Source organism: Mixophyes fleayi, chromosome 3 (genome assembly GCF_038048845.1).
Source record: "Mixophyes fleayi isolate aMixFle1 chromosome 3, aMixFle1.hap1, whole genome shotgun sequence".
NCBI lineage: Eukaryota > Metazoa > Chordata > Amphibia > Anura > Limnodynastidae > Mixophyes > Mixophyes fleayi.
Genome location: NC_134404.1, coordinates 140,313,529 through 140,331,140, shown reverse-complemented (window position 1 = coordinate 140,331,140; position 17,612 = coordinate 140,313,529). Strand labels below are relative to the sequence as shown.

General features: G+C 37.2%; 1 protein-coding gene across 4 annotated transcripts in view; it reads right to left on the bottom strand.

The window, feature by feature from the left end:
- Positions 1–17,612, bottom strand: part of DLGAP2 (DLG associated protein 2) — a 953,423-nt gene that overhangs the window by 67,836 nt on the left and 867,975 nt on the right. For all 4 annotated transcript variants that reach the window (XM_075202469.1, XM_075202471.1, XM_075202468.1 and 1 more), the window contains one exon: positions 850–1,202. In XM_075202469.1, the coding sequence (XP_075058570.1) occupies positions 850–1,202 (353 nt within the window). The remainder of the gene's footprint in view (positions 1–849; positions 1,203–17,612) is intronic.

Sequence of the window (17,612 nt, the reverse complement as noted above, 5' to 3'; positions counted from 1 at the left end):
GATCCACATGCAATGTTTTCTAGGCACCTATTTCTACTAACATTATATGGTTATGGGATCTGTTATCTGGGATGCTTGGACTTGGGCTTTAGGGATATAAGAATATTTTCTGTAATTCTGAGCGTCGTGCATAAAATGTGTAATGTACAAATCCCCTTTATCTTTTCCCAAACTGCCCCTGGCATTCCCATTTTTATTACATTTGTTAAACAATGTTACTCATAGTGGGCCTGATTCATTAAGGAAAGTAAAGCAAAAAAAGTAGTAATTTTGCACCTTGGCAAAACCATTTTGCATAGGAGGGGGAGGTAAATTTAAAATGTGGGGACAGATTTTTAGCCGGGTGTAGGGCATGTCCTACATCAACTTAAGATTTCAGTGTAAAACTAAAGCTATAAATTAATTGTGAGCTACATGAATAAACAGCTAGTATTTAACTTATGTGCTAAATAATAAACTCATTTTCACCTCTTGCATTGTAACATGGTTAGTCCAGAAGAAAATTTACTTTTTTTGCCTTACTTTTCTTAATGAATCAGGCCCGGTGACTGTTGGACAAGGTACTTGATGATGGAACATGGAACATTTTGTAAAACAAGTTTCTGGAGAGGAGACCGATATTTAATAAAAATAAAAAATAGAATAAAATGTTAGCCAACAGCAAGTATTTAAAAGAAAATATGTAATTCATTTAAAATTGGTCCATGGAACTTCAAGCTAACTCCTAACACTTAATCTGTGTCTGTCACAAAGAAAGGTTAAATACCATCATTACATGCTTTTTATTAATCTGAGATAAAATAACAACGCAGACACTTTACTATGCAACATATATGAGTGGAACTGTACCTGGATCCCTATTGAGGAACGCCGTTTCTTAAGGAAGTCATCCGACCTGGACACAAGAACAGCCTTGTCACTGGTGCTCCGAACAGAGCTGCTTTTACTCTCGGAAGCATGACGCTGTGCTGCGGCCGACTCCAAGGCAAGATTCATGGCCTTGTTGCTATCCAGGCTGTCTGTGGAGTTGTAAAGACCCCGGCCTTCGTGAGGCCATGGGGATATCCTTTGAGTCCGGCTGTCATGATAGGCATCCTGGGTAGACTCTGTGCTGCTTTGTGCTGTCACTGAGATGAGAGGTTTGGAGGTGGTACGTGGGGGAACAGGTGGTGGAGTTTTCTTATAATTTGAATATGAAACAGCTGTAATAAAAATAATACAGGTAAATTAAACATTATTTTTGATACATGAATAACAAGAACTTATTGAACCAAAATATGTAGCATATATATGAATGAGAGAAAATGGCTGTTCCCAAATACATTTTTTGTGTGCAGTATTTACATATTTATACTTTATGCAGTTTGATGGGACAAACTTTTGTTTTTGCTATTCTAGGTTCTCACTGAATTGCGATTCCCAAAATTCCAATAACAGAAAAAATTACAAGTAATCCTGTCCAATAACAAATAAGTATTCCTAAATAACCATTACTATGTAATCTAACATAAAAATTGTCTTGGACACTTATCCGCGTGAAAAGACAAGGTTTAGAGCAGATCACGTTCAATCTATGTACTATCTTACTGCTTCCAGTGGTAGATATGTTCTCATGGTCTATGAAAATTCGTGTTCTGTAACATAACACTAATGAGAACATTACATGGTTTATGTTTCTTTCTGAGAGAGGCACCATCCCTCTCTGAGAAGAGTTCAGATTTACATTTTGCAAACTGATTCATTCTGTTGAGAGATTAATTTAAAACAAATGGGGTTTAAATAGTGCCTCCTACCCGTAACACCAGCAGTGCCCCAAACATGTAGCTAGCAGGGATCCCACATTATATAAGAATAGTGTTTGACCCCCCCTTGATTCTACCAGCAGTGCCCTCAAAGCATAAGATCAGCAGAGACTTAACATGATTATACCAGCAGTGTTCTTTAGAAATGATCACGTACACAATTACATCAGCAGTGACATTACACTTGATTATGCAGTATATTCTATATTCTATATAGGATATTCTATTCTATATTTTTATATTATGGTATATACTATATTCTTCACATATTGATTATACAAACCATACTGCTTATACCAGCAGTGACCACCATGCTGCTTGTACCAGCATTGCCCCAAAATCATTATACAAACTGAGCCCGCATATTCTAATATCATAATAGGAATGTTGGCTAAAACATCTAAAGTATCCTATAAACCCATTAGCAGGATCCTATGTGCCATTATTATGTATTTATATTTTATATCCCATCTCAAATTTCCCAATACTGTACAGTGAAGAATATGTTGGCACTATTTAAAAACATAATAATTTACGCATGTTCTTACTTCTGGAATATTTCCATTATGGGGAAAAATAATGCTAAACTGTATGTTTTTAAATATGGAAAGGTTTTTGCTTCCAGTCATTTTGATTTACAACCTAATATGAGTGAATGATCTTTATGGTTTATTTACAAGCCAGAGGTCATTTACAAAGTCACAATCAACCACATCGCAGCGCAATTACAGCTTTGGATCTGGTGTGTGACAGCTTCGGCAGATCCACCTACATTTTTGCCAGGTTGCAGAGTAAAATGGCTGAATTTGCAGAGGAACAGAACCAAGAGAGAAGAAATTGGGAGGAACTAGGATGTTCCCACTGAAGTATGGCAGAGACAAGATTGTTTTCTTCTCAGTAAGACTGTTGTAATGATATAAAGGAGTATAGAGGGTTCATTTTCAAAGATGTTTATTGCCATTCCCTGCCATTCCCTCTCAAACCTAGGACTTGAATTCTGTACCAGTTCAGAACTGACAAATACAAACTACTTCCCACAACTGGGCACTGTGTAATAGTGGAAAACAAAACACAGGTATTGTGCTCCCCCATCAACCAGTCGCAGGAGGAGACAGCCTGGGCTAGTTTTCCACTATAGCTGGAAGTTCCTTGATTAATCATAATAAATAACTGGTAAATGGTAAATAACATCTTCTTTTCTTCTTGCTTGATCCTTCATAGTCCAAATAAAAAAAATAACCTCAATAACTTTCAAAAAAGCTTACTCCACCCACTCATGACAAATGAGCAAAATGGTCGAAGCTGGTGGCCCCCGGGATATCCCTTTCTCAGCTAACCAATCACAAGCAGCCAGAGAGATTGTTGGTGGAGAAGAGAAGCCCTGATTACTCTCGGCTATAGTCATTGGTGGGTGGGTTGCTTTCTAAACTCTAAAAAAAGTTTCTTGGGTTTTGTTTTTGTGTTTCCTATTTGGACTATGATGAATCAAGCAAGAAGACAATAAAATTACATATCAAGAAAGAAAATACTATTTTCTATTTTATTCGATAAAGTGGTGAATGACGGTAGTCATTTCATGTAATGCTTATTTGAAAATTGTGTATTTTTTTAACTCTTTTGGCATAATGGGCAAGGGTCTTAAAGACCCCTTTCCATCATATTGGACCAGTGTTGTGCAAAAACTGTGGCTCCATTGCTGCATATCTGGCCATCGCTGATAGCAGGGGGTTGAGAGAGCCTGATTATTCCATCTGTATGGTTACAACTATCAGGATGTGGCATGTGACTGCCAAATATGTTTCTAATCGTAACATTGAATGAAGGGGTTAAAAAGGTAATTTTAGCAGAAATTTAAAAATTAATCATGGCAGTAAAATCTAGTAAAAACGCAACTACTAAAATTCTGCTAGGTTTATTAAAACCACCACTATCATGGTTATGGGGCAAAATAAAACCTTGAAATTAAATTTAAATAGATAAATTAAATCAACTTGGTCATTTTATGACCACTGATTTGCTTAATATCACTATTCACACACACACACACACACACACACACATATATATACTGTATATATATATAATAATAGTTAGATTTTTCAAAAAACAATCAATTCATTTCCCCAGTAATGTAAATGTAAACTTCCTGCTTCCCCAGGCATAATGTCCCTACTTCTCTCACTTCAAGAGTAAGTGCATGCATTTAGGTAGGTACCTTTTATATACTTGCGCACATTTTAGCTGCTTGTGTTTAAGAATTGCCTGCCTCAGCTTCTGGTAATGACCCGGCTTGTTCCCACTTGTTAGCTTGTGACCCTGAACCTGGCTAATGTTGGGTTTCTCAATGTGTTCTTCCTGCCCTGAACTGAGACTTTATGTTGACGTGTCAGCTCCTGCCTTCTGAGCTAGTTCCTGGTGCCACAACCTATGGGATTCCTACAGCAAAGCCCATCACTACCTTACTGTTGTCCCTAGCGAAAACCAGGATTCCCATTAGACTGTGTCTCAGATCTATCCAGCCCCAATTGCTCTCACCAAAGTAGGTTCAAATCATGAACAATTCGTTACTGGCAGTATACATTGCTGAGCTACAGCTTATGAGCTACAGCTTATCCTATAAATATGATGCTCACTAAACTCTTAACATCTTGTGCATCTAACAAAAAGGATACTACACTCATGTCAGAACAAGGTGATCATGAAATCTTTATGTTATATAACTCCAGCACATGGTGAACAGTTGTTTCTGTTTATCATTGGCGTTAGATGACGTACATATAAAAGCCACATACTATGTTAAAAGATTCAAACCAAAATAAGGCAAAGGAAACTTTACTTGAATATATAGACATACATGAATAGGATGACATTGGTAAATGTATGGTTTGAGCAGCTCAAACTGGGCATATTTGTAATTGCAACTCACGCTGTGAAATTAATCAAACAAATTAGAGCAGGCCCAATACAATAATGTAATAAACTAAAGGCTATTAATTGCTCAGAACATCTTTTAATATATAGATTTAAGATTATTATTGCGTAAATAAGCAATGATCCTTACTTATTATGCAGTTAATAAGTAGATATGTAATTGCCATTCTGTTAAAACTTACAAGGGAAATGGTAAAGGATGTTTTGAATTAATAGGCAACTATTAAACATTTCTCTGATTATGACCTGTTTATAAAACGAGAACACAAGAATCATTATTTATCTTTGATGATTTTCCAGCAATACTGCATTTGTTTTATTTTAACACCAGATACATTCTCACCAAATGACAAGATAAATGAATACATACTGAAAACATATTTAACAAACAAAATATTCTAATAGTCCTAGATCTGGTGGATTACATTTGACCATCGTATTACCAAAAATATTCTATGCTTTATTAAGTTATCTTAAAGGTAGACAATGTTTCCTAGAAACAGGTCATATTTTTTTTTTTTTTTCGTTTTTCCATTAACTTGGAAGAAATCCCTTTAAAATCATAGACACAACAATGTAATGAACACAAATAGCAATTTTGTTTCATATTCCTGGCTTTAATAATGGCTTATATTCAACATAACAACATAATTCACCAATTACTTCCACCTCACAGGTTGGTGATTGTGTCAGGCCAAGCTTTCATTCTGGATAGGCGTGAGAGCTGTCATCTTATGTTAGACCATCTCCTTAAGCTAAAAGGTTCTCAGGTCGCACTTACATGTTTTTTGTCTACTCCTCATGTTCATTTTATATTTTCTTCCTGTTACTTTTTCTCCCTTTTTGTGTTGTTTTATTACAGTTGACCTTTTTCTATGATAGTAGAACATACTAGTAGGTTAATTGGCTGCTTACAAAAACTAACCCAAGTCTATGTGTGTGTGTGTCTGTCTACTAGGGAATTTAGACTGTAAGCTCTAATGGGGCAGAGACTGGTGGGAATGACAAAAAATTCTGTGTACAGCGCTGCAGATTTGGTGGCGCTATATAAATAAATGATGATGATGATGATAGTATATGTTTGCTACTGTTGATTTATTTTGATCAACAACATAAACAAAACTTTAGGAAAATGTAAGAGAATGTAATAAAATATAATAATGAAAATTGCTGCAAATAATAGATGGTAACTGTTAATGCATTGATATGTATATTGTACATTTTACAGATATTGTAGTCCATTGTAATACTATCTACAAAGGATGTAAAGGAGATCGTTGTCCAAAATGTTAGTCTACTTTGAAACACAAAAAGTCATTTGCTATATTGTTAATAACTATGTAAAATAAATATACTATGCTTTTTAATCTCCTCCAACTGCTTTTCAAACAACAAATTATAATTTAACCTGTATCACTATGAACAGTTATTGCATACATGGGAAGATATGAATGGTGAAGACATCTGTGATACGAGGTAGAAGAATTATTAAAGTAGTATTAAAACGCAATTAGTCATTTGAAACTCATAATGGATATAGAACAGCTAATAAAAAACACTTTTTTTTTACTGCTTCCGCAGAATAACTAGGACACTGCAAACACCATCCATCCCCAAACTGCTTATGTGGTTATAATTTGGATGTCTAGTAACGTACACTATGGCATTGCCCCAAAGACCAGGAAACGTGGACTGCCTGAGTCATTAAGGAGAGCAAGGCAAAAAAAAGTGTAAATTTGATCCTGGACAAACCATGTTACAATGCAAGGGGTGCAAATTAGTTTATTGTTTTGCACATAAAGAAAATACAGGGTTTTTTTTGTCATGTAGCACACAAATACTTGATAACGTTATTTTTACACTAAAAATTAAAAGGCTGATCTAGGACATGCCTTGCCACAACTATAAACCTGCCCTCACATTTTAAATTCGCCTTTCCCTCCAATGCAACATGGTATTGCCAAGGTGCAAAGTTACTCTTTTTTTGCTTTACTTTCCTTAATGACTCAGGCCTGGAGACATTTGCAAAGTGTTTTTATAAACTGATCTCCATGGATTTTGTATTGTCTCCATTCATATCTCTTTTCACCCTTGATCAAAAAAAATCAAAATACAGTGACATTCTGATTAAATACTGGACATTAGAAAACACATAGGGGCAGATTCATTTGGGCGTGTTGTTCCTGAGACCATCACGGCCACACTTTATTACCATTTTAAAAAAGTAATGCTCACTTTTGCTCGCACCTCTATAGGGCGCGAGCAAAAGTGAGTGGTACTTTCACTTAAAGAAGAGGGAACGCTGCCCCCGCGCGTTAGAAACTTTTGGGGAGTAAAGAGGAGTTTTAACACGTTCATGTAAAAGACAAAAAAAAAGTTTTGCATACATTTCCATACATTACATTGCATTACACATTGATATTATCTACATGACAGTACTTCATTTAGCATATTTTTTATTTCACTATTTTTTACTATAGAATCATCTATACCATGTCAAAACACATTACTACATTCATATTTGTACCAAAAACATACATAAATATAATAATTAATGATTATTATTTTTTTATGTTTTTTTTTATTTTTTTATTTCATTATTTTTTTTACAAGAAAATCAACTTACATGAGTTAGTCATTCGTGATAAATGTAAGTTTAACTTTTTTTCCACATTTTTACATTATTTACTTCTCAGAGGTTTTTTATTTTTAACACACCCCAAGGAGGTGCGAGATAAAACAGCATATTTGCCTGTTTTACCCACCGCAAAAAAAAACCAATTGAATAGCTTTTAACACGGCTGCCTCTCGCACACCCTATACTTTAATAGACCTTCTACTAGAGCGCGAGAGGACCGTTTCATGAAAAAAAAACCCTGGCGTTAAGAATGGAGTTTATTTGTGGGTAAAGTTAACCCGCTCAAAAATGATGAAAAAACAGCGTTAAAATGACTTAACACGCTCTAAAAATAATAACTCGCTGACAGATGAATACCCCCCATAGTGTCTCACGGCTGTACCGAAACAATACATGGTGATTTTTTTAGAACTGAATCTACCCCATAATGTCAAATTGATGAAGTGACTTCCAATTATTTAAAGAACTCTTGATGGCCATCAATCATTTAAAAATGAGAACAAATGTTTAGCACATTTCTGTTTTTAAAAAAAGATGTGATGCTATTTGAGACTTATTACAGGATCTTGCTTAGCTGAGGTGCACAGTTATTTATTAGATTCCTCCATGTCTGCTGCTATTTGGCAATCCTCTTCTAGCTACTGTCAAGGTGGGCTTAATCCATACAGGCAGCACAATGCACCGCCAGGAGAAGCGAAGAGATCATTGAGCATCACGGGTACAGGTTTGATTGTGTGCAACGCCAGTCCTCAGGATTATTATAAAATAAGGTGTACTGTACGGAACTCCTCCCCACAAAAAACTCTGTAGTATAAAGTCAGCAGCACAGCAATATTTCTAGTTATGATGTCCTATGACATCATAACTATAATGTCCTATGAGGGATTTAAGTGATTACAGCAAAACATAATTCATGTAAATAAATGAATCCAGCTATGCCAATGTAAAGCAATGAACATGTAATTCATGCCAGTTATGGGGAGCTTTAAGGGCTAAATAAGCAACATTGAAACTAACCATTTTAAATCATCTAAGGTTAGTTACCTATTGGTGTGTAAAAAGTGCCTGTGGAAGCAGAGAAAAGAGAATAGGAAGAGAAAATGCAGAAAAATATACACACTGCAGCATATGTTTGCAGTTCTATCATGCATTTAACACTAATGTTGCTTTACCACTTCTACATTATTTAGCAATCAACATCATATATGGCCATTAGAATTTTCTGAAGCTCTATATTCAAATTAATCATTATGACTATAGAAAGCATATTAAAAAATGTATTTTTCAAAAGTGACTGATTTAAATATACAGAGTGTACCTCCTCTAAGGTATAACAGATGCAGAAATAAATTGGGTGGTATATTAATATCAGGCAGCTATAGTTTATTTCATATGCCTTTAGAGACACTTGACTTGCCAGACACCTGTTGTATCAGTCAGCCATCCACTTCCAAAGATCTACCATTTAGTACATTAACAATACATTATTTATAAGCAATATGTAAACATGGGATGGAAAAAGGCTGAATTATTGGCAGTTGCTTATCTTCTTTATAAACAGGATGCAGTTAAGGCTGGGAACATGGAGCATTCTGGCAGTGGAAAGAGAGATGTTTGGAGCAGCACAGAAATAGATGCTAATTGCGGGGTATACAAATTTCAAATCGATGCTGTGTATGTATACAGTTTATACTGCAGCTAAGGTGAATTGATTTCCATTAATGTTTTCTGTCACTCTGTGGGAGAGCCACATTACAGGTGGGACAACACACAACAGGGGTGCCCCACAAACCAATCCCCCCCCCTTGCTCTCCTCATGGTTTAGCACAGGGGTGTCCAACCTTTTAGCTTCCCTGGGCCACATTGGAAGACGACGAGTTGGTTTGGGCCGCACATAAAATACACTAACACTAACGATAGCTGATCATCCAAAAAAACATAGAAAACATAGTTAACATATTAAACTTACTTGGAAATGAAGTTAGTAAGAGTAAGGAAACCTGTTGCAGAATCATGATTAAAGCAGTAGTCCCATTACCAGCTGCAATTTAACTTACCTGCATCTGCCCCTTAGTGGGGTTCGGTGAATTAAATGCCAAAAACTTTTTTTTCCTCTCTTTCTGCACCCATGAATCATTTTTTTTATTGACCAGTTTGAAATGGTCACCGATATAGGTAGCATCAGGAGGACTAATAGAAATCTACAGAGATTTAAAGATAGGGTGGTGGGGAAAATGGCTCACGGAGCAGCCTCCGATGAGGGTAACAGTGGGTGATAATTTCACCCTACTCAGCACTGCACATTTAAAATGGTTTCAAATATTAAAAATGCAATCATCTCTTAATATTTATATTAGATACATACAGAGAACACAGCTAGTTCATAATTGCATGGTGCAGAAAGTCCAAATTCAGAGTAACAACAATAAGATACTGGATAATCTTTCACCGCTGCTGATAGTTCGCACGGGTGACTCCTCTGTGCTGCGCTACGCAATGGATGTTGGGTGTGATGACGTCACCCCCGACATTCACTGCGAGCGCCGCACGGAGGAGGAGACCAGGGAGGGAGCCGGAGCGCCAGCTGACGTGACCGCAAGGTAAGTATTTTCTTTTTTTTTTTTTTGCAGGATATTTTTTTCATTAAAAGCGCTGCCCCCTTGCCACAACCGCTGGGTCACATTTACAGGCGGACTGGGCCGTATGCGGCCCGCGGGCCGCGGGTTGTACAACCCTGGTTTAGCAGAACACAAAGCTGGATTAATGCTTTGGAGGGCCTGGGATGCTTACAACAGGGGGCCCTTTGGCCTAACATTAAGGCACAGTATCATCATTCATGAAAAAGAGAAAAACAGTGTTATTGTTAACCTCATCTCTCTATCTCTCATTGCCCCCTAAATCTCACTAATTCCCCCTTCATATCTTTGTCATTACAGCCCCCTCCATAAACTTATCCTTACAACACCCTCCATATAGTCATCATGGCAGCCCCCTCCCTATAGTTATCATTACACCTCCCTCCCTAAAGATATAATTACAACCCCCTAGCTATAGTTATCAATGAAGCTCCCACCCCATAGTCATCATTACATCCCCCACCCTATAGTCATCATTACAGCCCCCATCCTATAGTTATAATTATCAACCCCCTTTATATAGATATCTTTACAACCCCCTCCCTATAGATATCATTACAGCCCCCTCTCTATAGATATAATTACAACCCCCTAGCTATAGTTATCAATGAAGCTCTCACCCCATAGCCATCATTACAGCCCCCATCCTATAGTCATCATTACAGCCCCCATCCTATAGTTATCATTATCAACCCCCTTTATGTAGATATCTTTACAACCCCCTCCCTATAGATATCATTACAGCCCCCTCCCTATAGATATAATTACAACCCCCTAGCTATAGTTATCAATACAGCTCCCACCCCATAGTCATCATTACAGCTCCCACCCCATAGTCATCATTACAGCCCCCATCCTATAGTTATCATTATCAACCCCCTTTATGTAGATATCTTTACAACACCCTCCCTATAGATATCATTACAGCCCCCTCCATATAGATATCATTACAGCCCCCTCCCTATAGATATCATTACAGCCTCCTCCCTATAGATATCATTACAGCCCCCTCAACATAGCTGTCTTGTCACATGTTACTTACATTTAGTTGCTGAGTTCTGCCGCTCCGCTCTACTTGCTCCTCAGAAAGGAAGAACACACTTCCTATCTGAGCACTATCTTGTGGGACTGCCTGACTTCTCCTCCTGGAGTCACATTAGCCTCATGCATGTAAAAAATTGTGAGGCAAATAACTGTCTGCAGTGGTAGGTGCCTGAGGGGCCCCCTTGAGTGAGAATGTCCGGGACATGTGCCCCCTGTGCCTCACCCCTTAAACGGGCTCTGGGAGAGCAGTATATGGTGTTGGCAGAAAGCTGAGCATGCCAGCTACCTGGTACTTTGACAAAGCAGAACATTAATTGCAGCAGTTAGTACAATGATTGCATTGCCCAGCGTGTGCATACTGGATGATGGCACAGATGCTGCAGTGCACAAGTCAGCCCCCTGGCGATTTGATATATTGTGAGGTATACATGCCCAACATTATGTTATGTTATGATGAAGCTATGGATTTTCAGAAGCATCAAAAGATTCTCAGCTAAAACAAGCACAGAACAGGTTGTGCCCGTTTATAAAATGAGTGCAGTACTATTTGAGGGAACATTTTAACTTGAATGGCAGCTCCTTCCAGTCCAGCAAAAACATCTCGAGTCATATTATAGAACAATTATTGCAGGCTCTGCAATTCTCATCCTGGTTTATGGATACTTAACAGACTTTATAACACTTTTAACAGTTTGCTTTGTGCTCAAGATGTCTCAGCATGATCACAAGGTGAATTGCAACACCAATAAGACAGGTACTAAATTTGCACTGGGGACACAATAATGCTGTACAGCTGAATATATAATTTGATCTCCTCATTCATTCTTGTTGTATATTATTCTCTATATCGGATTTGATTATGGGAGTGCTTTGTAATTTTTGGTTCTAAACTGCACTGCTAAAGATCTGAATGCGGAGAGAAATGCTAGGAAAGTACGTGGAAAGACATAAGATATTTTAAAATGTAATTTAGTATTTTATTCATGGTGCTCCAAGTTACAGTATATCCTTTATTCGGAAAACGTAAATATACTGGATAATAGCTTACATGTGTTATGATGAAACTGTGGCAATATCATGGATTTTAGTCTCTAGCACACGCAAGAAAATATCCTATAATGTATTGTAGCATTTATTTTTATATATCTTTTCCTGAGTAGGTGGTAAAAATCATTGTAAAATGTTACCACTTTCGCTCCAGAGATAAGCACTGCTGTCAGCTGAGTATTTTATGTTTTACTTATGTCTTTTTACCTTCTAGTACCAATACAAGTAGTTCTCAATTACATTCATTGAAGTCAGGCCCGATTTTAGGTATCTATCTTGTTTAGTGGAAGTGGCTCAGTAAAAATAACTCAGTCAAGCATGAAGTCGCTTCTCCTCTATCTGTCCAGTCAGGGTACTTCTGTGCCTGTGACTCACACAGTACATCACTTCATGCATGGCTTGAGCTAGGGGTTTAAGAAGTTACAGTTACTTATTACCGGTCATTTCTAAAGGGGCTAAGCTACGCGTATAGTTCTTAGAGGGATACCCCAGATCTGCCCTGGCAGATGGTATTGAAAATATTAGAACGTTGCTTATGAAGTCAGGGTGAATCTTCCAAGTTCTATTTAATCAGATCTTCAGTAGATCTGCTCATATTCTACATTCACTTATCGCATATTTCTTCTGCGTCATTTGTGGTTATATACTTTCATTTTGTTATTGTCCATTCTATGTAGTTAACATTTTTGAGTGCACCCATTGAATGTAGAATGTAAACAGTCATTTTGTGATCTGAACTCTCAGGGCCTGATTCATCAAGGGACTCATGCTGAGCGTAATGTTTGTTTGTTTTAGAACGCACGTACAATAGGTCCATGTACGAATTCAGCAAAAAGCGGATGTGAGGATGCTGTGGTGATGAATACGGGTGTAGGTCTGCCCTGCTCTCCTAGACAGGACACTGCAGGAAACGTCCAATATAAAGTAGAATATAAAATCACAAAAGAACACACAGAAAAAAAAGCTATTAAATTAATGTTGCTTGTTAATATATACATTCATGTTTTAATTATTTTTTTCCATGAAATACATTTATTAGTGTGTTATGAATGTTAACTGTACATAAAATACATTTTTGCAGTTGCTCCTGATTGCAAACACATGTAATAACAAACTCAGCCGTCATCACTAGTAATCGGTAGTTAGACTAGACCTGTAGCTGGAGAAAAAGATGCTGCTAAGAAACAAACAATTTTGAGATGCCCAGAGTTGCATCACTGTTGTGTGTGTGCTCAAGATTGGCACGCCCTTACTTACATTGACTATGGGCAAAGCCCCTTCCCCACCCTGTTCCCTCCCTAAAATTGTAGTAAATTTGTGCTCGAAGATGAAATGAACGTTGCTACACTCTGTGGTGTATGAGCCAGTTCTGGGCATCATCAGAGTGATTTTGTGCATTGTAGGCACAAAATCGCTATTTACATTCCTTGATTAATCAGGCTCTTAGAATGTGGGCTATCAGGCTATCATTTTAAGTCAAATAAATCACAATATTATAAAATCACTGTGTGTTTAACTGAACAATTGGTAGAGGAGTCAAAAGTAGGGGAAATAAATAAATGTATTATGCTCAACATACATAATGGCAAGTCAGCTGTGTCCTTAAAGGCTAGAGTGAAAGATACAGCAAACAAAAGTGCACAGAGAGGAGAAGGTTCCCCCAGTAGTGTTGGAATAAAACAAGGAACACAGGGCTAAAACTGCATAATCTCATGGGTTTATTCTTTTTGCTTGTGGTATAATGCTTTACCACAGCAGCAGATCAGTAGCGGTAGTATAGGGATATCATAAACATGCAATGTTATTTAACATGTCACAAAATAAATAACATTTTAGGAATCTTGGTTCAACAATATGCAAACATAAATCGATACAACACATAAGTCACTGAACAAACATATCCCACTTTACATAGAGGTACTGTGCTTCAGTGAAATGGATTTCACTAGATAGTAACTTTAGGAGACAACCGTTTGCTACAAGTTAATAAGGCCAGTACACCAAATGCTGCGACAGCAGATAATATACACCAATCTCAATACTTTTAGTGCAATTATACATATCCTATTTATCATACAAAAATCAGTAGAGATGCAACAAGAATGAATCCAGTTGGTTCAGGTTAGATGCTTTAGAAGAAATGACTGTAGACTAAGGTCACTTTATGATATGCAAAACCCAAGGGGGTAAATTACAATCAGCAGGTTTAAGCAAAGTTTCAGCTGACACATGAATATATTTACTTGTACAAGGTGAAATCAGTAATCAACTTGACACATGCGTGAATCCTGAGCTCCATAAACAATGGCAATTCTGCACAATAAATGATTTTTAGTGTAAAGGACAGTGTCCACTTAGCAATTCATCTAATGGAATAAGCAGCTCTATCCCAGCAACTGTAGGTATAAACAACTTGCAATTTTCTCATCAGCAACCATTTTAAGCAGTTTCACAATAGAATCAAACTTCTAATGCAATATAGACAAACTCATATGATAAATGGATGCTCTCTAAGTCCCAGTCAGCTTGCAGATAACTTAAAATACAGCAGATTTGGCTGGAACAAACTCTTCCTTTAGACAATGTTATAATACCTCTCAATAGCTATCTTATAGTCCTAGTCAGAGGTTCTAATAACACAGTTTAATGTCTCAATTAAATCATTTGAACATAGCAAAGCAAAGTAAAAGTATCTGTCTTCACAGGAGTCCTGCTGACATCTCATGTACAGTGCAAGTTAGGTCTTTTCCTATACTGCAAAGGAGCTTCTTTCTGGGCTGGCTGCAAACATCCCTCAGGACAACAATTCAGCCATAGCATTTAGTGGCTCTTTGTGGGAAGATCCTTTATTAGCTCAGCCAGCAGTCACACACACCACTTCTCACACTAGCCAGTCCGTTTATGGCCACTCCCCTTTTTCCTAAAATTTTCTGGAATCTACTAGTTCATTCATTGCAGTTTGCCCATCCCAAAATGGCAGACACAATTTTGCATTTAACTTCCCAGAGGCAAGATTTAGTGGTCTTTTTAAATTGTTCATGGTAATTTTAATTTCTTATTACAATAATAAAAAATGAATTAACATGTCTCAATTTATTAAATTTGATTTCCTGGGACAGCGACTCCAATAGGAGCCTGTCCCTACCAATAATCTATAGTAAAGTGAACGCAAATTGCAATCACTTTACTTGCAGGTTCCTATGACCAGGCAGAATTAGCGATGGGGAGTGCACGAAACCTGCCGGGGAAGGCCTCTTAACTCTTCACAGGTAAAGTAGCCCCCCTGTGCAGCCCCCCTTCACTGGAATGACCTCCCTCGTTCCATCCGCCTCTCTCCTACTCTGTGCTCCTTTAAACGTGCACCTCTTCCTTAAAGCCTACCAACCATCCGCATAACCCCTTCATCTCCTCCCCTTGCTCTTTCCCCTTGCCTCATCTGGCTCCCCTTGTGCCTGTTCTGTTTTCCCTCCCTTAGGATGTAAGCTCACATGAGCAGCGCCCTCTTCCCTCCTGCCTCCCTACCTGTTCTTCTGCTCCGTGTTTATTGCATTAACCAGCCTGGAGCTTCTGAAGTGCTGGTATTTTTTTGTTTATTGTTTTGTACTGTTTCACCCTGTATAGTGTACTGTTTGTATGGTGTACAGCGCTGCGGAAATCTTGTGGCGCCTAACAAATAAAGGATAATAATAATAATAATAATAATAATAATAATAAAGTACACAAAGCCCAAAACAGCAGCCCCTCTGGTGGAACAGAAGAACTGCATGCCACAAAATGCTCATAACACAGTCAAAATTGATTTAGTTATTATGGGGACAATAATAATGTATTTACGAAGCAGCCAATATGAATTTATTATTTTATTAAGGAGTCAATATAAAATGATTATTTTTATCATGGAGCAATATTACATTATTATTTTATAACATGGCAATACTGTCTGATTTATAATATAATTTGTTTATGATGGATTTGCTGGGTTTGAATTTGAATACAGGCAGAACTATGCAAAAGTTGTTTTTTAAACATGGAAATTATGCCAATTTTGCGTTCCGACTTGAATCAGGTCCATAGTGTGCTTGATTGCAGGAGCAGTTGTTGAAAGTGCTTTAAGTCCTGCCATGTTGTAATGTGCACCATAGAAACAGCAGGAATGATTACATGGATTGACATTCTAACCCAAAATACAAGTGTATCTCTAATGGCATAGTTAAGGTACATCTGGATGCCTTTACTGCACTTCATTTGCACATGAATACCTATGATCTACATCTCCTAATGTAAAGAGCCATAAGAGTTAGAAATGCAAGGCTTCCAAGTCCAAATAATGCCCTATTTGTAAATAATACCATTAGTATATATGCTAAATACAATTCCATTGCACACTCAATTAATTCATTAGCTAATTAATTAAGTGCCTATTATATAAGGTTCATTTTGCTAAAGGTGAGTGAAGAACAGAATTTAAAACACAAACAGATCACTGTAAAGATTCATTAACTCACTGCAGAAGCAAGTACCAGAAAGCCAAGCCAATCAATTTCCAACTAAGTCAATTGATTGCATTTGAGTGTTTTAGATTTAATCACTAGAGTACTCCTTGAAGGGGCAGAAATCATAATAGTCACTTAAAAGACATGTAACTAATTTTACTTAGACTGTACTAGTAAAACGTATACAATATATATGGAACCATATCAATAAGAAGGCAATACTATACAATAAACAATAAAGTAAGTGTAGTAGTATATTATATTGATTTCATATAACTGCAAACTGCAAGGGGCGACCTAGTGTTCTTTATGGGGACCTTAAACTCAGTTGGTTGCCACAAAAAAATGTAGTATGGATCATCAGTATATTTATGCATCATATCTCCCTTAATATTTTCTTACCTAGAGAAAAATCTAACAAAGAAAGTCGCTGTTTATAACTGGGACCTGCTAAAAGCATTATTAATTCAGTTATCTAAACTCCCTCAAGTTTGCAGACATTCTTTTTGTGAATTGGTGCCAAAAATTGAATTAGAATTTTAAAATGATTATTAGGAATTCACAGAAATTACAAGGTGATGTTGCAGTAAAAACAATATAGAGCTTATTGCAGTTCACCGCATACAATGATGGTCTAAGCAAAAGCACACTGGATATTGCAGTTATCAAAAGAAGACAGGTGCAAACACACACTTTGAGTTAATGCAGGAAAACAAGTGTCTCTGCGACAATACAGGAATAAAACATAGTCTTTGTGCCAATGCAGGAATATAACACAGTCTTTGTGACAATGCAGGAATATAACAGAATGTCCCGCAGAAGAGCAATGATAATTATCGCAGTCCATGCCTGAGGTGCAGCTATATGAATAGAGTGCAAAAACTAAGCCAGATATCAGAAACCAGAAGACAATGAGTTGCTAAGCCAGGTATCAGGAACCAGGAGACTGCTGAATGCAAGGTCAGAAGCATACAGGACACAGATATAGGAACCAGGAGCCTAGCATGAAATGCTATCACTA